At 36.7% G+C, this 22,764-nt stretch overlaps 3 protein-coding genes across 6 annotated transcripts in view; 1 reads left to right on the top strand and 2 right to left on the bottom strand.

Annotated features, from left to right (window-relative positions):
• The window catches only part of atrnl1b (attractin-like 1b), a 110,953-nt gene extending 108,071 nt beyond the window's left edge, over positions 1 to 2,882 (bottom strand). Inside the window, exon 1 of the mRNA XM_077200663.1 lies at positions 1,773 to 2,882. Coding sequence (XP_077056778.1) covers positions 1,773 to 2,008 — 236 coding nt within the window. The 5' untranslated portion in view covers positions 2,009 to 2,882. The remainder of the gene's footprint in view (positions 1 to 1,772) is intronic.
• A 2,240-nt stretch (positions 2,883 to 5,122) lies between these two features.
• trub1 (TruB pseudouridine (psi) synthase family member 1) lies at positions 5,123 to 8,006 on the bottom strand. Of its 2 annotated transcripts, none has more exons than XM_077200676.1 (8): positions 7,772 to 7,995; positions 7,531 to 7,629; positions 7,227 to 7,282; positions 7,045 to 7,126; positions 6,882 to 6,954; positions 6,642 to 6,781; positions 6,118 to 6,174; positions 5,123 to 6,028 (listed from the first exon to the last, which is right to left on the bottom strand). In XM_077200676.1, exons 1-8 carry the CDS (start codon positions 7,905 to 7,907, stop codon positions 5,796 to 5,798), a joined length of 876 nt encoding a protein of 291 aa, XP_077056791.1. In that variant the 5' UTR covers positions 7,908 to 7,995; the 3' UTR covers positions 5,123 to 5,795. The 2 variants fall into 2 exon arrangements, with proteins under 2 accessions (XP_077056791.1, XP_077056792.1); XM_077200677.1 differs by having other exon boundaries at positions 5,799 to 6,042; positions 7,772 to 8,006.
• Positions 8,007 to 9,188: 1,182 nt separating this feature from the next.
• The window catches only part of ablim1b (actin binding LIM protein 1b), a 97,780-nt gene continuing 84,204 nt past the window's right edge, over positions 9,189 to 22,764 (top strand). The window contains exon 1 of one of the 3 annotated variants that reach the window (XM_077200675.1): positions 9,189 to 9,369. In XM_077200675.1, coding sequence (XP_077056790.1) covers positions 9,357 to 9,369 — 13 coding nt within the window. In that variant the 5' untranslated portion in view covers positions 9,189 to 9,356. The remainder of the gene's footprint in view (positions 9,370 to 22,764) is intronic. The other 2 variants (XM_077200671.1, XM_077200674.1) reach the window with 2 other exon arrangements.

Genomic DNA, 22,764 nt, shown 5'->3' with positions numbered 1-22,764 from the left:
GAAGAAATACCTCGAACTAATAAAAAAATAAAAATTCTAATGCAAAAAGAAATCTTACAATGCAATTTTCCTTACACACAGAAAACAAAATAGCTATAATTTAAACTGTGCAACTAAGAAAGCCACCAGAGTAGTTCCTAAACATTTCATAATCAATTTTATCTATACCTAGCCTATTAATATCAAAATATATGCAATTGCTATAGGCTAATTGCTATAAATATACTTATATTTAAGTATAATCAGCTGGAATTTAAACTAATGTAGTTTCATCTTCAGTCTAAATTAACTTCAGTATACAGGAAAATAACTGAAGGAAGTTACATCATTAGATGGCACAACCACAGAAACCCAACCAATCTTTGAGCAAGACTAAGGTTTAGGCAACGTCATTAAGTTACTGCTCTAGAAATTTCCAAAGCACTCACTTTTAACCACAAAGTTGACTATTTAAAAATTAACTTATCATTGGCTAGACATTGATAATTGGTATTGCAAAAACATGGCTAATATTTCACTTTATTGAATGTCCATTTTAGTGTTTTTTTCCCCAAGAAACTAATTAAAAGACTGATAGGCTTAAATAGTTTCAAGGCAGGTTGCTATATTTTAACTTTGAACAGACACAGACCAGTCTCTACTCTATACATTATTAAAGCACTATCATGGCAAGGAGATTGTTGTTTATGAGCCTGAAACCTAACACATCTCATTAATAATTCTGCATCCCCATAAACAGCATCTGAACGTGCAAGCCATGTTCAAAACAATAGAGTGGTATACACCAGGAACAATTTCTATCCCATGTATCCATTTAGACAATCTTTATAACAACTTACTGTTATTTGTCAATGTGACAGCCTTTGTTGTTCATGCATCTAGTGAAGCAGCAGCTAATGGGCAGTATGACAATGTCATAACTCCCTGGTCTTCCTAGTATTTCCTGGTCACCTGGACCAGCATTAAAGGCAAACAATGGCCAATAGTATCAAAACATCAACGGAGACCACTTCCTTTCATCCAACTATTGCTGCTTTCAACCTTTGTCACACAGGGCTGGGAGTTAGTATGAAGTTTAGTTTGATTGACAGCACATATAAATGCCAATAGCATCCCTTCAGCTTCTTCTAAGATGGAGTGAAGAGGGAGATCTTTGTTGCACCCAATGAGAGCGGGATGCTATTTTAAGATACAGGAGTGCAGGAGCTTTATTCAAGAGTTTCATTTATCATACAGCTGCCAAACTATAATAGTTTAAAACTAAATCATGTCTTTCCACAGTAACTTTGACGTCCTTTTTGAAGACAAAAAACCCTCCACAGAATTAATGACAATAGTAAATGTTTGAAAACTCTCATCAGATCATGTATGAACAATTATGTAAAAAATACAAATATACAACAGTGTGTAAAGTAAGTATGTGTGACCAGCAAGAAACCATCAAATTATACAATCCAGTTTTTCAGTACTGCTTTATGGAAACCAGAGGGTAGGCCTAAATGCTTAGCAAACTTCATTTATGTGTGCAGGACCCCGCATGATTCGCCAGAGGTATACCAAGATGTCAATGTGGATATGATAAATCTATATTTTAAGCCATTTGAAAAATGGTCTGAGAGGGGGGGTTATTTCTTAAAATAACAATAAAGAAATCACATCTATGCACCAATGATCGTTGAATTTAAAACAAGTATGCTTCCCGGTTTCTCCAGAGTTAAAAACAGGTACAAATGCATCATTTAATACTCTTAAACGTTTTAGTAAATACTCACTTGAATCTTCCCTGGCAGTGTTGACATTGGTCACCAACCCATCCACGATCACAGACACAAGATCCGTTCACACACCTGCCTGACAGACAGTTCTTCTCACAGGGTTTAGATGGAGAGCAGTCTGATATCAGCACCAGGGAGAACATCACAAAGAGCCATAAATATCTCTGCATGCCCTGCAGTCTCTGTCTGACCAGAAACAGCTCAGGTCTGAGCATCCTCTTCCCGGCATTCATGGTTTAAGGATGCTGCACTGTTGAATTGGGTATCAATATCTTAGGGCCTTTCTTCCTTGCTTACTGGTGGCCAGATTGTTTCAATTATAACAGCAGGGGGGAGCGTTCACTTATAGATCATGAATATTCCTTAAACATCAGCGATCATATCCCGACATCTAGGTAATCGTTTAAAGGAAACCCTCCAGATTCGAGAGTGATGACATAAAATCAGCATAAACACAGGCATATTAAATCAACTGTCTCGCCTCATTGTGTTTCTGAACAAGAGCAGGAATTTCCTACGTTACCTCCTGCAGTTACAGGGATGGAAAATAATTCCCCATAACATTGAAAAAAACCATTCCTCCCAGATCATTACCATAACTCAAGAGATGGGGTATTTCCATCTTTAAAGCATCGTCTTATTCTGATCCCGTCCGCAGCCATTTTAAAGCGTAAACATTCAGCTGGCTGCTCAAATACACTGCTGGTGTGCTTTCAAGCCTTCAAACGTTGAGCTTTTCGTGGCTAAACGTTCATGCCACGTGAAAACAAATTAAATCGAGAAGGCTTCGGATGAAAAACCATTCTTTATGATCGCAACAGTGAGTAACGTGGATGTTGTTTCTGCTGTTGTCCGTTGCGCTGAGGGATTTGGAAAACCTGGGCAACTCTCCGTTATTCGCATTTTTTTAGCTATTTCTTAGGCTCAACGTGATAAACTCCTTGTCAAAAGTGTCGCCCCTCAATAGAGATATACCTCCTCTTCGTCCCAGGTCGCCGAAAACCCCTCAGCGTCCGAATTTTGGCCCCCTAGACCACCGTTTAATCTCCAATAGTACGAGCAGCTCGCGCTGGCTGGCTGCTCCTCAGGTTGGAGCAAACTCAACACGGAGATGTCCACGCATGCGCAATGAGAAGGGGATATATTTAAAGAGACAGTGGTTGCAGTACTTGAGAAGCTTCATTAAACATTTTGTGTAATATTTTTAAGGAAATTCGTGAAACCCTAACATACATTTCCCATGTAAATAAAGTTGATTATATTGTATATTATGTGGAACATTGACAGCCAGTCAAGACAACAAGATGGCAAGCACTTACAAGATTATTAATTTTACAATGTAACAATTGCTAAAGACAGTCCAGTATACTGAGTGCGGTAAATGTACAAGTGTATGTTGCTAACACTTTGATAAATGAGTAGCCTACTTCATCCTAATTCTAAATTAGGATTCTACATCCCTACTATAGGTTTTATGACCCAGTTTTTAGTTTTTGTGTGTGTGTGTGTGTGTGTGTGTGTGTGTGTGTGTGTGTGTGTGTGTGTGTGTGTGTGTGTGTGTGTGTGTCTGTCTCGATACTGGTGGCTAGGGTGGGTCTTTTTTACACCATACAAAATATAACATATATTCATGCGACTGTAAATCTGCCAGTTATTATATATGCACATAATAAAACACTCAATTCAGCTGGGAATTTGATATTCCACACAGACAATTACTGAGTCTTGCGATGATTCTCACACCTCAGACTGCCTTTAGATCATTCCCGTCACAACAGCCCCATTCAGTCTGGCACTGAACAGATGAATAACAGAAGAATGTAACACTGCATTATATCGCCGACTTTAGGAAGAGAGCTGTGTGGTTAAAATACAAGGGTATCCATGCTATTAAGCTAAAAAGCACATTTAAACTAAAAAGAACAGAATTTAACACTTTATCATAAACAATATTCATTTAATTTATATGAGCTTCGCGTTTTTAATATTTGCAGATTTTCAATTTTCACATTTACACAATATCCCTGTCTATGAACATTGCCGCCTCACACATTCACTGCTCTACATTCTTTCATGGCCCCACTGAAGAACATGACACTTTAAGACCTTCAGGAATGAAAGAATCAGATCCTCAGGCTAATAGCTGATCACCACATTAACAGCACATGCATGTCCCAGCCTGTCAGAGAGCACGTGGCATAACTGCCCAGTGACCCGCTACAGTAGGATAACCAACCATATATTGTCATGTGTAAAAACACAGGTGATTTACCATCGATTGCCCTGCTCTTCAGGCATGCCATAAATCCTTCTATAAGCCGAGCACCATAGTGCCCCCAGGTGGTAAACCTTCATCTACCTATAGGGTATAGCTGTACTGTTCGCTGTGAATGACAGCCACTCTTGCTATTACACACAGCTGTTTCTATAATGTCAGCGCTATAATGCACTGTTACATTCTTATGTTCTTCATCTGCTCAGTGCCTATAGGGAAAAAATATAATATGATCAGAAGGTAATTAAATATTATTAGATTATCCGTGGCAATGCAGACATCTGTATTGACTCTAAGGGGGAGGTGGGGTCTGTATTTTTACACAGTGATTTCTCTTTGTTCTTAATGCCAAAGTACGGCTGGACACAGAGTCTGGGAGCAGAGGAGTTCAATTTGAATCCCTGACTAAGAGGGATTAGTATCCAAGTACACTCATTCCGAACATAAAAATAATCTAAAAAAACAGATTCGGCAATTCGGCAAGAGAATAAGATCATATTGCTTTAGATAAATCTCAGCGTGTAATGGTGCGTATTTCTTTCCAATCTGAAATCAATTTTAATTACGCATTTTTAATAACGTGTTTAGGTGTACAATTACAAAAATACAAAATTATTACTTTCCCTTAAATGGATATGAACACAAAAATACTATTAAAATTACAGAACTTTTGACAGTATTTTAAGATTTTTTTAAAAAGGAAATTATTTCATTCAGCAAGTACGCATTAAATTGATCAAAAGTGACAATAAAGACTTTGTCACATTGTTTTGTCACATAGTGACATTGTAACAAAGGATTTATATATCAATAAACAGAAATATCGTTGTTCTATTGAACTTTATATTCATCAAATAATTCTGAAAATTGTGTCAAAAAAACAACAACTGTTTTCAACTGTGAAATACACTGAACACTGGAGCAATGATGCTGAAATTCAGCTTTGCATTCACAGGAATAAATTGCATTATAAAAAATATTAAATAGAAAACAATTCTTTTAAATTGTAATATTTCACAATATTAATATTTGTACTGTATTTTTGCTCAAATAAACACAGCCAACCGCAAACTTTTGAATAGCAATTTATTGCTATTTCCCAACACATCAATACTCCAATGAGTTTTTGCTATACTCCATGTCACATTTTCTATTAAAAATATTGCTTTGATTTTCAATTTTGTACCTAACATGAAAACATCATGTATAAGAATGGAACATTTGCTGGACCCAGAACAAACACATTAAATGAGATATTTATTTATTAGCCAACCAAAATAACTGTATTTTCAAGAATATATATTTTTTTTCATTAAGTGAAAAGATGTGATAAAAACAATATAAAGAAAAGCCTAGTACTTACATCACTTTTGGGCTTACATAGTTAAATAATGACAGTGCCAACTGGTGTTTATCAAAACAATATCAGTGCGGTTTTAACTTAATCTAAAAAACGAAATAATGACCATTTATTTCTTTTGGCACCAGAAGGACTAGTTAAGTGGTTTTTATATTGAAACAATATAACAAACAAAAATGTTTTTTACACTGTAGTAAATTTTATCAACTTTAACACATTGACACCACCTCTTTTATCCATATTTACAAGTACCATATATGGCCATGCAAATGGATGCACAGGGATGGTGAGAGAGACCAGATCGAATCAGAGCGGACCAGGCAATTTCCTACAATTCTCTCACTGAGAATGTAATTTGTGTATCAGGTGGGCAATTTCATCACCTTTAGTCACTGTTGTGATCTCCATCATCGCCCTTAGATTCAGATGGGCCAGGCTTTTGCTTTGATTTTGCTTTCTTGGCATTCTTTTGTTGCCCTGATGGCATTGGGCAGGGCTGCAGAGCCTGTGATATATCTGCCAACGTCCAACATTCTTCCTTCAATGCGTGTTCTTCCAATGTGAATTGACCCTGCTTCGTCCGGGACAGTTCTTTGATGTGAGCACAGGACAACAGGCCTGCAGGGGTAAAACTCAAGATGTCAAGTTAATAACATTTATAAACATTTGAGGGGAATACTAAAAACGATATATCTTTAGAGTTCTACCTTTGGCCAGATCATCAACCAGACTTCTGACATAAAACCCGCCTCCACACTCCACATCTGTAAATTCAAATAGTACATTTAAATTAAAAGAAAGGGTTTAAATCAAGCGGTTTAGCATGACATAAAATGAGTTTTATTAAATAAATATATAAAATAACTTTTAAAGTTATGAATATAATTAAAGAAAAATGGATTATTCTTGTTTTTAATAGAATATTGCGTTTTTTATTAAATGATTTATCCATGCACATTTTTGTTATTTTATTTGTTTGTCCTCAATCTCTAATTCAAATAACATCCCCTCCCTCTTAAAGTGACAGCTGTTCTCTTCTCCGATGATGTGTCCAATTATTCAAGTCCAATTATTCTTGTTCGAGAAGTTGTTTCACTCGCATGTCACAATAGGGAAGAAAACACTATCCAACTTCCATTTCATGCGGACTTAAAATACTGTAGTTATGAAAATTAGGAAAGAACATACATGTACTAGCCTACAATCAATCAAATATTTCCAAGTGACTAACCTATGGTGAAAAGTGGGGGGCTGAAGTCTTGTAAAGAGAGACTGTACACTGTAACTGGACGTGCAGGTTTAGCCTCAACCTCTTGACCTTGCTTGAGAAGGACAGACATGCGCTTGCCATCCTTCTTCAGTGCTGAATATCTTTAAATGCAAATATCAGAATGTCTATGAGATCAAGAAACAACTCTTTCAGACATCAATGAGGAGTGTATTAAATACCAAGCAGAATGAATTAACTTACAAAGGTGGAACCTGCATAATTTCACCCGTAAACTGCTTCATTTTCTCCTCAAAAGCCTCTTTTGTGATGTGATCTGGAAAAAAAAACAAGTACTTAGCTTTATACACTTGACTTCTATTAGATATCCGTTCCCTCATAACAGCCAAAAAATTACGAATCTTACCATAACTCTTCTCTTCAACAACATTTCCAGTGACGTCAAGAGTGTCAGTTGCTTTGCCTAATTCTCCAACAGCTCTGTATTTCTATAAAAGAGGCCATAGAATTGAATGTTACAGTAATCAAAGAAGGGAATGACAAGTGTAGATAGACATGTAAACAAAATGTAACTCAGAAAATGCTTACCTTCGATCCTGCAAGCATTGTGGTGAGCATCTTTGTTCCTTCACCAATTCCAACCACTGCAAAACATAATTTTTAAGCTGTATATATTTTATATTACATAGTATTGTTTATTGTATATTATGTAATATAACTAGTAGAAAAACTAGTTGAAAGAAAACAACCTAAATACACTTTTTCAACAACAAGACATTGCCTTAATACGTAATGTCTGTGAAAACAGCTGTTTCGACTTCATCAGTGCTCTAGGTGTAATTTTTATTTGTTTCATGTTTCACAACGTTAGAAGATACTTGATTATATTTACCAAGTACACCAGAAGCATTGCTGTCCAGGGTGCCGCCATGGCCAATTTTTAAAGGTTGCTTCTTCCTTTTCCGAGGGTTGGGATTTGCAACACCTGCCTCTGTGTAATGATAAACTCGTTATACAATAAAAAGTATTCTGATAATTGTCTTCAATATCTAATCCGCAAATGCAGAGGAGTGACATGAACTGGATGCATCACAAGATGTCCAAAAAGAACAATAACATAAAAACACACCTACCTTTTAAAAGCGCCTTCTTTAGTGTGTTTAACACGTCAGCTGACGTGGGACCCTCTTTCTTATAGATGGCAAATATACCATGCAGAGACTGCAGTTTGGATAATGAACCGTTCTGTAAAGTTGACACACCAGCCATGCTTGTTCTTGATTTATCGCGGCGCAAAATTATGACGTTATTCACGTGTCGGTATTTGTAGTTCTTTCAAGAGTGACCGACGACATCAGCAGCAGACCGTTTGTGTTTGTGTCATCTTTGACCTGTTTCTGGTAAGCACCTTCAAATGGACATACGAGAACCCTCAATTAGAATTGCAATTGCTGATATTGCTTTAGTACATTTCAATCATTGTATCTCAGGCAAAAACCCAACTTCAACACTAATAATTGAGCATATTCCTGCAAACTCTTTTAACTTGCAGTCGCGAGGACTATTCTGATATGCCTCCAAAATACACAAGAAGTAGCCTATTTTATTTGTGACCTCAGATCAAAATATGTCACTCAATCCACTGCGTAGGCTACTGATTCCTGCCCCGGGACAAAGCTTGCAAATGCCAGGATCTGATTCCCATAGCCACATGCAAATCTACGAAAACTGACTCTAGATCAGTTGCGCCTGACTACATATCACATCGCGTGATGCGTGTGCTGTGCGCATCCACTAACTGATCTACAGGGAAAACTGGGCCTTCTCCATAAAATATGTAATTTTCTGCTTTTTTAAACCTATATAAAGATTTTTGCCCTTCGTATTTTACTAACTCGTATGGGGAAAAAATATAGCAGTGTAGACTATCGTAAATTATTAACAGGTCTAAGTGAGGCATAGGCTACTTCTATTATAATTTATAGGCACAGTAAAATATTAAATTACCACATGATGGCGATATTTAACCACTATATAGGCTACTGAAGCAGTTTTTAGATAGGATAAACTAGAACAATGTGTTCAAAATTGCAGAATTTAAGAAAAACATCTCTTATAGACTAATACGTTTTATCTAGACTAAGTTAGGGCTTATTTTTATAACGTCGGTGTAGTTGTTTTAAGTGTTATGTTTGTTTGTTTGTTTGTTTGTTTGTTTGTTTGTTTGTTTGTTTGTTTGTTTTTTAATGAGAGACGTCTAGTGTAATGGTACATTTTAACCAAGTGCGATATTGGCAGATCACATTGACATTTATCGTCGAAAAGAAAGAGTCGGAAATGTATATAAAATAAATAAAAAATAATATATTAAAACCAATGATTAAAGTCATTAAAACAATAGTTATTCAAAAACAGTAGTGGCTATTCAAAATATGTTCTGCTTCAGCCCTAACTGTAGCCACATACCGTGCAGTAGACGGTCCATCACACAGGACACGCCCATTGTGTGCCTCTGGTTCCCGTTATCCTCTCGCCTCGCCTCGCGCTGTAGTGATCACTGATGCCGAGCGCACGAGCTGCTGCGCTGCTCATGGACACAGAGCTCGCACACCTTCTGTTTATCTGAAGTAGAGGGACTATAACCTATTTTGATCTGAAAGGCACATTGTCGACCATCATCATTTCAGGAAGAAAATCCACAGCTTTTCCTACTGCATCATGTCAACGAGAGGTAACCAGTTTTTATGTAGTTTTAAAGTGTCATTTTAATTTGCGAGGACAAAATTGTATTTAGCTATATGTAGCTTACTCAAGAAAGGTCGATATAAAACCGTTTGATCCCTTGTTTGTTTCTGCTGAAATTAAGCCACTTTTGAACTTGGGACGCAGTGAGACTGTCATGTCCCTCTCTTCACCTGTCCATTTTTGCATATGTTTACTATATATAGCTTACGATCTGACACTCCACCTGAGTTAAACTAATGCTACATGCAGTATCATATAATTTATTTTAAAAATTACAAACATTATTAAGCTGCATTACAAAGAATAAGGCCATTAGTAATATAGCTTTGTCATCAAACTTTGATTCATACTTTTTCATATTGATATGTGCACTGATTAATTATAATCAATTATCTGTTTACCAAGTATAATTTTTGGGTAATGAATGCTTTTTTTCAGGTTCTTAGGTGTATTATGATGGAATTTGATTTAGATTGATGGATTAACACAATTTGTGTTAAAAGAAAAACTCTTGGAGACTTTGTCGAACGGTGTCCTTTTCTCTGGTTAAGTTCCCTTTTGGCATTTCATATCTCTCATATACTTTGTTTTGGTATTCCTGACAGTCTTGTTCCAATATGGAGGGGGTGTATTTATTGCGTATTTTCACAGACTTAAAAATGACCTGAAGAAAACAGAAGGGTTAAAGAAAGCAATTACCTTGGGTTCAAGAAAGTACACAGAGAAGAAACCAAGATGCCCATTAGACTGTATTATTAGCATATTGCCTCTCATCATTGGATGCTCTTCCTTTCATATCAGCGTCACGCGAGATGATGCTGTGTTTACGCCCACTAGCTGAATTCTTTTTATTATTCATGCTTTGACACTGACAGTTCAAATGGTTTCTGGACTTCAATTAGACTCAACGCAAGCACTGCAGATGATTTGTGGTGCCGAGTCTATTTAAAGAATCAGGCTATGCTGCCACGAGCCACAGTCAGAAGCCTCTGCATGCTATAATTACAGCATGTGTTTAAAAACTTGCATGCCCAAGAAATTATTCTTAAAAAGTGTTGCAACATTATTCATTTAACTTTTGTGACTTGAGTGTGACCAGAGAAGCAGTGGATAAATGCCATTATCACTGGCCAGTGATAGTTCATTCATATAGTTTATTTTTTATTTTTTAGTTGTATAGTTGTTCTCAAGAATGATGCTTCTTCTTCAAATGGTACAGTTATTATACGCTTGTAGTCCTCTTTTTGAAATAAATCTAAATGACCAAAACTGCCATACTTAAAACTGAAGTAGATGCAGAATACGTCTGTATAGATCTGTGGAGGTTTTTGGCATCAGACAGAGCTGGAAGTAAGTTTAAATTGAGTTTGCTTTCAGACGGTTACATTTTTGGTGAAGCCCCTTTCATACCGCTGTCTTGCAAGTGCTTTTTCATGTTTTTCTTACCATGTCCCCATAACCCCTAGTGGCTAGGGGTAATACAGTTCATTTTAACCTTTGCACTTGAGATCAGCAAGGTGTCCAGTAATTAAATTTTAATCAGTGAGGTCACTGGAGTGCAGTTATAACACCAAACATCTGTAAAAGTATGGAATTAGTTTGTCAGAGAAAGAATGCATAAGATTGGGCGCTAGTTGTCACACAGGGAGGTTGTCAGAAGGGCTTTATTTCATTATTTAAGCTTTTGTGTTAAATGTAGGCCTACAATTTAATGAAATGGTTTGTATGCTATTTCATTATTTTTTTTGCATTTTATAATTGTTTACTGTTTAGTTTTAGCTGAGAAGCTTAGTCAATGGCAAGTTCTATGCTTAATCGCAAAAAATTGCCCTGTTATTGGGGCACGGTGTCACATATGGTTAATGTGTGTTAAAAGAAATGTGTCTTTTTCTTTGGGCAATAATGGTGGACATATTCAATTATTTTTTTGTAACTTTAAGGTATAACTATATAGAAATATTCACTGGTATAAAAAGTGTGACAGCTCCGGTCTCCCTTATTCAAAAGAACAAACAAGTAAATTCTAACTGGTTCATATGTCCATGGTACATTTTCTCTCTTTCCCTGTATTTCCATTTCCCAGACCCAAGATCATTGTCGGCCCCTAGGGAAGCCCAGTTAAACCTGCCAGTTGAAATCAGTGTGAGAATCTGAAAAGCAAACCGTCTCCAACAACATCCAGCGAGTAGAAATCTCTCAAGACTTGTTTTTCTTTGGGGTTTTTTTTTTTATCGGAGTGATACCACTGTTTTCTTTCCGAACAGCCGTGACATAAATTCCCCAGGAAAGATGAATTTGTGACAGCCTTATTGAGAGTTTTTGAGAAGGAAAAACAACCTCATGATGATAATTGTGTGTTTCTTAAATCATTCTAAATTATGAAACTAGATTATAACTTGTGAGTTATTTCCAGACTGATTAGACTGAGGATTGTAAAAGAGGTGTGCTCTATTTATCAATGTCCAAATTCAGGTAATCCGTTCCCCTGTAAGATATGTCTCTTATCATTGCTTTAAGTGGCTTTCAGACTGTGAGACTTGTCTCTTGTCTTGATGGGGTGAGCAGGATGGACGCCAGAGCACTTGTTGTTTTGCTGCAATAGAAGCTACACTGTTTAGCTTTGCCTCAGACACAGAAACACAATCACTTAACTTCAGCGGAATGACACATCATAATTCCTGCTGTCCAGCTCACTGCTACACTTTCTTTGTGCCCTGCTCATTCACTCGAGTTGAGTCAGAATTGCATTTGCTGTATTAATAGTATGAATCATTCTTGGTGAGATAGTATTTTCGTCCCTATTGTGACAAATATCAGAGTGAAGTGGCTTCTCGAACAAGAATAAATGTAGGGTGGAACTTGATTTTGTCCATCAGCAGCCAATTGGATCGTTGGATTGTTGTGGTTTGCTATTGCTGTGATCTCATGTGAGTGACAGGTTGAAAACCATCACAGAAAAACACGTCATCAGAAAAGAGAAGAGATGCCGTTGCAAGAGGGAGGGGAAGTTATTTTGATTAAAGATGTCAAAAAATTATGTGCACGGAAAAATGTATAATAAACACATTTACAGTGCCTTTTTGTTCCTGAATGAAACAGTATTTTGTGAGTCATTCAATAATCGTAATCACATGCTACACCATTGAATGTTTGGGATTGAGTGTCTTAACGTTGACTCTCAAACTGTCTTGTTAATGCAACATTACATTTGGTATTGGAGTCTCTACTTTATGATCAAGTAACCAACGGCAGTCCTCTTGTTCTTGTGCTAGCTTTTAATATCGAACCACAGCAATAGTGACTAAATACAAATATATTATATATAAGTAAATGTAATGAAAAAGAAAAAGTACATACTTTTGAGTGTAGCAGAATAAGCAAGCTTTGGCACATTCTACTTAGTCATAATTGCGTCTTTAATGAACTGCTCAATCGTTTAGTTACAAATCCTGTCACCGTTTAAACTGCCATGTCAATCAATCAGTCAATTTAATTTAATTTCATACCGTTTCGGAGAGGAATACAGTAGCACGTTGATCTTCCAGTCGTGGGTATTTCATGCGGAGAGCTCTCCTCATGTGTTTAGAAGTTGCATAATGATGCATTTAAAAGTTAAAGGCCCCCTGAAATCAAAATTTACGTTTTTTAGTAAAGGTTATGAATAAGGTTATGAATAAGCTGGTGAGTTCCAAAACAATGACAAAATTCGCATTTAGGAGATATAAGCATTCAAAACTTACAGTCTCTCACTTCCTCTAAAATTGCTCATGGATTTTTATTGCATCACCACAGACTTCTTATCACATCTTCTGTCCAATCAAATGCTCTCCAGAATCTAACGTATCATCAGCAAACCAAACATATCTTTACAAAAGTTGACAATGTTGTTACTGATGAAATATAATGTGGATAACATAGAATAAATATATTTTCTTCAGGTTAGATACTGATACTTAATCACTCAAACCCTCTATAACAGTCGGACTTGCACATCCGTCATGATTTTAGTTTTTTAACACTTTTTATTTGTGTTTGTAGTTCGAATCCCCGTCCAACACGCAATGGGTTGTGGGCAATATTAGCTGTTAGAGTGTGCACTGATCTGCACTTTGGATTCTAACTGGAAAAGTAGACCATCTGGGTATCTTTAGAATACTCATTTCAAATTGCAATACTATTTAGGACGGTTAGTATGCGAATTGGGACGCAGCAGTAGTTTTTATTCTAAATGAATCAATGGTTTTGAATAAATCGGTTGACAAAATGATTCAATGACTCACTTGATTCAAGTCCTAATGGTGTAATGAGGTAAAAAATAATTGTGATGTGCAAAACTGTCAACTGTAAAAGTTTAAAAATTGGATATTTAATTCTTATTTTAAGTCTTTGAACGGCAAGATGCTGACCTTTGGCCGTTGGCTCTGTTTCTTTGTGGGGACTTGGTGGTGCTTTGCTCTGCAGACCTGCCACAGTTAGAATGACCAGGGGAAGTGGACTATGCTTGCTGATTGCTGGGGTTTCAGCCTCCTGAAAGCCACAGGGCTTTAATTGTTGTTCTAGGCTTAATTAAGCTTGATCCCACCAGGAAGCTGCCCCTCTGCCTCTCTCTGTTCCCAAGCCGCCCTCAGCCGGCAGAGCCTGGACCCACTACATTCCTATAACTAGGATGTCACTTCTCTTTGGATGAGCTGGTCAAGTGGAGAGGGGGAAGGGGTGATAGGAGAACCAATGGCAGGACTTGAACTTGCAGTCCTGGGTTATGTCACCTTCTCAAACTCTTTGAACCCATGTATGACGTGTACTTTGGCATTCTGCATTTGTTCCTCTTTCTATGTCCATTCCACTTGTGAGGGTTGGTAAGGTGCATATTGTTTAGAGGTTCCACGGAGATCCTGTATGAAGTCACATCAAGCTGCCCCTAAAACAATGGCAGGAGCTGGGCAGGGGCCAGAGGAATGAGAGTTAGAAACATTCCCATGTGTTCAGTTCATTGGGCTTTGTTTTAGACGTGTTCTACACGACCATGTGCTTATAAGATAACCTCAGTTTGATTTGGTGTAGGCCTTATGTACTGTAGCAGTGGAGACTTACATCTCAATGCACTCTAGCCAAAAACACCAGCAGTTTTATAAATAATTCTATAAAGAGAGACAGCAAAAAATATTTCATTGACATTTAAAGGGTTAGTTCACCCAAAAATGAACGAATTGAAATTAACGAATTTACTCACCCTAAAGCCACCCATGATGTATATGACTGTCTTCTTTCAGCCGAACACAATCGGAGTTATACTAAAAATATCTATAAAAGCTTCCAAGCTTTATAGTGGTAGTGAATGGTACCTTACATTTTGAAGCTCAAAAAAGCACATCCATCCGTCATAAAAGTGATCCATACGGCTCCAGGGGGTTAATAAAGGCCTTCTGAAGGCCCTCTGGATTTCTCTGTAAAATTATTGTTTTAGACTTCTAATACATGACCGGTGTTTTGTTTTGCTCCATCCTCTGTGCTTCCACGTTCGTCAATACGTCATGCATTGGGTCAAAGGTCACTCTTCCGCCGTAACACGACTCGTGTACAGCAGTTACCGGGACCCAGTGATTATAGTTTTTAAAGTTATAAATATGGATATTTTTCTTACAAAAATCCATGGCTTCGCTTCAGACTTGCCTTTATTAACCCCATGGAGCCGTATGGATTACTTTTATGATGGATTAATGTGCTTTTTTGGTCTTCAAAATCTAAGGTACTATTCACTCCCATTATAAAGTTTGGAAGAGCCATTTTTTAATATAATTCAGATTGTGTTTTTACACGTCTGTCCGTCCGTCTATCTATATGCACTTAGACATCTGAAAATGAAATGAAAAGGAAAAACCCTTTTGCTACAAAAAATAAATTACAAATTATTGTGTAAATTTAGCCTGATTTGAGAATGCTCCAATGGGCATCTTGTGCTTTGGTATAAGCAAGAACATCTGACCTTTTTTTTTTTTTTTTTTACAAAAGGAGTCATATGATCAGTCACAAACAGGATTGTTTTACAAATATTTCATAAAATCTAACAGAATACAAAATACATTGTAATACATTTTAAATTACGTTTTAAAATCTGTTTTAAATTTTTCATATATATATATATATATAAAGGCAGGTGTGTGAGGACCAGATGGAACCCATCATTCTGATTCCAGCTGACCACACACTCCTGAGCTCTGTATTCCCTGTGGGCTGCTGATTCTGTGCTTCTGCGAGAAAAAAAAAAAAAAACACATCCTGATGAATGCTTCATCTGCGCTCAGCTCCACAGCCGCTTGAGAGCCTACAGAATAAATGCTCAGCTTCAATTGGGAATTTATCTTACATTGCGTTTTCTCAAATGTATCAGGCCACATTTTCCTGAGGCCTGTTTCATGTCAAAGCCAGTTCGATTTCCTTAGTTTATCTCTCTCTGTGGACAGAAGTCCAGTTACAGACCAGTGGGAGTAAGGGCTGCTGATATTACTGGCTACCAGCCGACTTTTGTCCCAATTATTTCCTGTGTTATTGTAAAAGATGTGGCTAAAAGTAAACCTACAGATCCCTCTCAAAACAAAGGATCATTATGCTTTACGCTGTAGTAAAAAAATCTTAATCACAAAAGCCATAGTGTATTTGATCCCTTTTTGCCTCCTTGCCTTGTTATTGACCTTGTGAAAATATTGAAGGAGCCGACTTTGTTGCTTTTTTGTGTCTGACTCTGTATGTGTCCGATTTTGACTGCATGCACAAAGACAGTAAAACCTGAAATAATCTACACTGTGAGGGAAATCCAACAGTCTCAATTAGGAAAATGGATTAATAAACATAGAAAAATGAAATGTTTCTGAAGTTAGGATGATAGAAAGTATAATTAACTCAGTATTAAACCATAAGTCAATAGAAAGTCAAAGTGTGTGCAAATCTCGATTTAGACCCTGATAATGTTAACAAACAAGATGATCGTGCTGAACGGATTCAAGCACTGACTTTGCAAGCATGGATTTGACAGGACGTTTCAGAGTGGTATGTTTTTTTTGTTTTTGTTTTTGTCATTTTCTTATAGATACGATGTTATCTAGCATTTAATCATATTTGTCAGAAAACTCTAGCCTAAGACATACTTACAAGTTGTGATCCATAAACAACAGATTGTCCCGACAAAATGGGCATGGCTTCGTCTTTCACGAGAGGCTTTTGTGCCAACAAACTGCATTGTACTTGTAGTTAATCAGCCTTAGGACAAACTTTTTTCCGGGATGGAAAAAACAGCAACAACACTCTGATAACTTAAGTAATAATTTCTATTAAAAATGTGTCTAAAAGAAAATTGTGAAAAAATCTTGATTTGTCTAAGTAGGACCGCCATCATGTATTTAAGTTAATGTTGTTTCAGTACATCTCAGTAATAATCCTCTTCTCCTAATTGATCCACTTATGAATATTGATGCATGGACGTCCACTTAGGATAAACCGAAGACAGAATCAGATTAGACTGGCAAGATCTTGTAATCCTTTGAGCAATACTGAGTGCAATGTTTGCAGTTTTCCTGTTAAAGTGTGTTTGTAGGTCATCTATAAGGTCACAGCAGTATATGAGGTCTTAATTGCTGCATCCAGGAAGACCACCTGCAGTAAGAGCAGAAGCAATCACATTAATTACATCTTAGCCGGGCACAGTTGCATTAATAACAGCTCTACAGACCGTGTCTCGGGAGCAGTACACGGACTCATAACAGGATCAGACATTACTGAAACAGTAGCATCCGTTTTGTTCCCCAGGCCAGTGCCCTGTGTGTTTCTAGCACTGTTTTGGACTCTCATGTTTACCCAGCCTTCTGTCAACCCACAGGATATATAAACTGACCTTCTGATACAGTGATACCACAACTAGTGCTCAGGGGAATCTCCTAAAGCCAAATTTGAGATATTTGGAGCATTTGTCAAGGCATTTTCACTTGCTTGCGGTGTCTGAATGAGTTATTTTAACCCGCCAGCTCAGAGGATGATCAGGCCTGTCTGAATGATGCACAGTGACATGGCACAGTAAGGGCTTTTTTTAAATCGGTCATTTTTTTATTTCATTTTTCACCTTGAAGTCCACTTATAATGTTGTGAAAGATTTTTTCATGAGATTTTTTTTTGTTTTTCATGACCGGTTTCACCTTCTTTTTAACCCTTCATTTTCATTATATGACCTTTTAATCCTTAAATGCCTGAATGTTTCGCCAGTAATTATTACATATTCAGGTCTTTAGTGACCTGGATCTATATCTAACACGGATTAATCTTTGACCGTTGACGTATAAAACTCCTGATATTTTAATAACAATTAAAAATGAATAAGATAAAGCATATTTTATTACCTTTTGGAACTTGCAAGGGTTCAAATTGAGCAGATGATTTTTAACATTATCAATGTCATGGTCAGAGCTGTTTTCCCCATTACCTACAGCAAATGGCTCATATTTGCAATCTGAACCATATTCTCATAAATATCTTCAAAATCAATATTTTGATTACTGACATCTTCTTTACCAGATCCACTATCAAGTGACAGTGACACTAAAATCTGATTGCATACAGTATTGCTCTGCAGTAAATAGATGAGTCATTTGAAATTTTGCCGATACCTGTGGTAATTATGAGTGAAACATCACACCATCATTGTGAATCAGACATTGCCACCCCTAAGAATAAAGGTGAAAGAATTGCACTTTTTGAGTTATCAGAGATTCGATTGTTGAGCAGAAAAAATATACTTACACTATTACATACGACATTATACTCTTAAAAAAAAAAATATATATATATATTAGAATTAAAAAAAATTCTTGTTATATTGTTCATAATGAAGATATTGAGAAATACTAAGAAGGTTAATGAGAGGAAGGGAAGTGAATGACGTGTCGGGTCTATAAGGGTTAATGAATATAGGCCATAAGCCAGGGGTTTTTAAAACTGGGGTCCAGGGAAGTTAACATGATAAATATGTTTTACTACTGAATTTGATCATATTTAAAATAAGAAAAAACTATAATATGGCCAAAAGTGATCTCAGGAGAGGATATTTGATTTAATGATCCTAATTTATATATTTTTTTATATTTTAAATATGATTGAATAACAAAACTCTAAACACACTTGGAATATTTCATTGTGTTATCACAAGTGAAAAATTTTACTCCAAGCACAACTAAGCGATATGCTTACAAAATCTTTTAAAAATTTTGTATTATCTATGTATCTGCTTTTCAAATCTGCAGATCCGATAGTCGGCTAATGATATGCTTACATTAGTGAAAGGAGAGCATGACAGCGGATAAATATTGCTTTGCATGCAACAAGGCCATCGCCAATGGCTACATGACATCATTTTAGAGCTGCAGCTAACATGCAATCTCTTTGTGTTATTAGATGCTGAGAGAGCTTTCTCTTCTCTGTCACACTATTCTTACAGTATATATTCTGCACACAATATATTCACTGCACATGATATTTTGTGGGCACTTGTTTTATAAACACTGCTTTTAGCAGCAATGTGTAACAAATTTTATTCTTTAGGATTTAAGCCCCTTGAAATGCATCTTCTCTTTTTCAAGGGGGTCCTAATACACGAAAGTTAAATAAATGATATGATGGAGAATATAATATCAAATACTGTCTCAAATAATTAGGGTAATTAAAATGTACACTTTTGAAAATAAATTGCATCCAGTGAAGATGCCTTCTAATATTGAGTGGAGACTATTTAAGTAAGTCATACATAATACAGTGATGAGTAAAAAATGAGCATCCATTAACAAATCGACACAATTTATTATAAGCGGTAGTTGAGGCAAAAGATTAGTTTTAGATGCATTCTGATAAACTACATCTACATAATCTAAGAAGGGTAATATAAGTTGTGTAGCAAGTATTTTTCGAACGTTAAATGTAAAACAAGTTTTAGATCTGTACAATACACTCGTTCCTAAATTAATTTGACGACGTATATAGTCATTGTGAGGTTTAAAAGTAAGTTCAGGATCCAGCCATAATCCCAAATATTTAATTTGGTCTACTATCTGCAGGTATTTACCGCCATTTAAAATTATGGTTAGATTATTCGATATTAATTTAGTGCTTTGTACCAAAAAACATGGTATGAGATTTAGTTTTATTAAGTAATACATTTTTAGAAGAGAGCCAATCTTGCAATGCATTAAAAACTGATTGGAGTATATTTTGAATTTGGGTCATGTGGGTGTAACACAGTTAGATGTTAGGGGAAGAAGGAGGCGGGAACCGGCGAACATTCAACAAACTTTAATATCAAAAATAAAACAAATACAAAATGAAAGTAAAAGATGGCAGCCCCTCACGGACGACTGCTGTCACATATAACAAAACAAACACAACACAAGTCCAGGCCTGTCCTCTCTCCATCTCCATTGTCGTTGCTCCTCCTTTTATGCTTCCGCTCCTCCGTGAGAGATACGAGACACTAGGGGTGTCGAAATTAATCGTTTCAACGATGCATCGCGATGCAGACGAGGACGATTCGGTTATCGGTTCAGTAATAGACCATAACCGGTTATAATGTACTGACGCTTTTCTGACGTCATTTGTCACGTATGTGCTTTGTCGTGATACCATACACTGGCAGAGGGAGGCGAGATGTGTGCGCATAATTAAAAATGCTCCAGCTACTTTAAAAGCCTACATCTGGACACATTTCGGCTTTTATGAACAACCTGGTAAGCACGACATGGAGAAGACACGCGCTGTGTGCGCTCATGTCACGCACAAATAGAATAGGCAGGAGGTAATAGCTATTGATAAACAATGTTAGCCGTGTTCACCCCGAGCTGTTACGCCTGGCAGAGCAGGACTGCTTTAGAGTAAGAGAATGAGCTTCAACGTCACCCGAATCCGCAGCCAAAACAAATAATCCACCCGCCTCAATATTGTTCTCTGATTTAAGTATTCGCTGCCAGCCGATGGTGAAATTACAATTATTCTGTGTTGTTACGGGTGATTATAAATGATCGTCATCTTCAACAGTGAACTCTCGACGGTTGATGCGCGTGCCTCTAATGGTGACATATACACTGATGCATGAGCGCTGCTTTTAAATAAACATTTCGTTTAAAACAAAATTGATTTAATAAAATTTTATCTTTTATTTCTTAATGGCATAAACAGGCCTTTGAAATTCAAACTGGAATGTCACTGTTTCTGTCACTGCGACTTCCCGAACAGAGGAACACACACGCACGGATCACTTTTAAAGTAAATTTGAAAATTGAGGATGCGGTGCATCGAAATGCATTGTGATACCGAATTGAACTGAATCGATGACATGATAATCGTAACCGAACCGAACCGTGAGACCAGTGTAGGTTCACAGCCCTACGAGACACAGGTGTCGTTCATCAGTAATCACGCCACCGGCCTTGTCTTGCTCGCCACATAACCCGATCAGGACGGGGGGGGTTACCCACAAGACTGAGCTCTACAATTAGATGCTTTTATATGGTGCTCTAAACAGGCACAAAGTTATTAAGTGGCAAGAGATAAATCGATTTTTTCCTTTAACTTTTGTCTTAACCCTTTGCAACTAGCGAATGTAGAGATTTTTTTAAGTCCCACTTAAAAGGGACAGTTCACCCAAAGATGAAAATTCTAGGGATGAATGTTCGCCAACCGAAATTATTCGGCCGAAAATAGCAAAATAAGCACTTTCAGTGTTCGGCCGAATAAGTAAAAAGACTGAATAAATTTTCCCGAACAATGACGTTTTTGATGACGCGATAAAATAGTAACAAGTGTAGAGTGAGAGGCGCACGCTTTAAAAATGCAGCAAACATGCCCCCTTTGAGCAGATAACAAAAAAGATAAGCTCATCTGATGCATCTGTGGCAGACGTTATACCCTTACTTGCAGCACTAAAGCGTCTTTTAAAAGATGCTTTAGTGCTGCAACCCTTGCTCAAAGGGGGCATGTTTGCTTGTTCTAATCGCGATATAGTGTATGTAAACCTCAAAAGTATAGGCTTATGTCTAGGACAGTTATCCATTTGTTGTGGGTTCATCCAATATTTTTTTGCACTTTTCAATGCACTTTTTTGTTGTAGGCATACAGAGTTAACTTACATTCTTTCAGCAGTCAGTTATAGGCCTAACCTAGGCTATTCAAGAAGGGGGGCTTCAAAAATGGCCAAATAAAAATAAAAATTTATTTCACTAATTTATATATTTTAAGTTATATTGTGCTTTGTTTGTATTAAATCTGCTGGAATGTTAAAAATGTTCAGTGTTAAATAAATATTTTTAAATAAATAGTATTTTGTAATTAGATTTTTTTTTCTCTGAAAAGCAAGACAAAATAGTAAAAAGCACATTTTTACTATTTAATTAATGCAATGGTGAAAAAATCGTCAAAATAAATGGCCTTTAATTCGGCCTATAATTTTCATTTCGGTGCATCCCCCTCAATTTATTCCATTCCTGTATGAGTCTCTTTCTTCTGCTGAACACACAATAAGATATTTTGAAGAATTTAAATAACCAAACAGTTGATGTGCCCCATTGACTTCCATGAGTTTTTCCATGCTATGGAAGTCAGTGGGGTCCATAAACTGTTTAGTTACCCATATTCTTCCAAATAACTTATTTTGTGTTCAGGAGAAGAAGGAAATCCATACAGGTTTGGAAAAAATTGAGGGTTAGTAAATAATGACATTTTTGGGTGAACTATCCCTTTATGGCTAAACTGAAGGAATCATTTATCAATGTATTAATTTAAAAAAATGTAGATGAATAAATCACTTTTCAAAGTGACAAATACATTGGCTAGACACATTTAAAGCTTGTTAAAAATGTTTATGTGACAATAAATAATATAAATAAAGAATTTTTAAATGGTAAGAGCTTTGCTTGTTGCTTGTGGTATCACATCTGGTTAGGACAGTGTTAGAATTTTTTTTTTTTTTGTCTCGCTTGCTTGCACCTTGTTGTCCTCAGAGACTTTGGTGCTGTTTTTGCTAAGGTGCTCGTGGTTCTGTAATAGGACTCTCTTAAGGGCTGCAAGGGCTCTTAAGGTTTGATTCTGATGTTGGCTCAAGGTCTGAAGGTCGTCCAAACAAACAAACACCCCCACAATGTTTCCGAGCAACCTCTGATATCGTAGGCCGGTCTGTTTGCATGGTAGACCATAATCGCCAGGAATATAACTCAAACCAGCTTCACGTAAAATACAGAGAAAAAAAAAAAAAGAAAAAAACTCCTCTTAACTGGAACGGATTACAACATCATGAAAGAATTTCCTCAACATTTCCTCTTCAAGTGAGTCCAATGAGCACATTGAAGACAAAGAGCAG

The sequence above is a fragment of the Siphateles boraxobius genome, unplaced genomic scaffold (assembly GCF_051911475.1).
Source record: "Siphateles boraxobius isolate OS27281-9 unplaced genomic scaffold, OSU_SipBor_1 46, whole genome shotgun sequence".
Lineage (NCBI taxonomy): Eukaryota > Metazoa > Chordata > Actinopteri > Cypriniformes > Leuciscidae > Siphateles > Siphateles boraxobius.
This window is presented reverse-complemented; position numbering and strand designations above follow the sequence as displayed.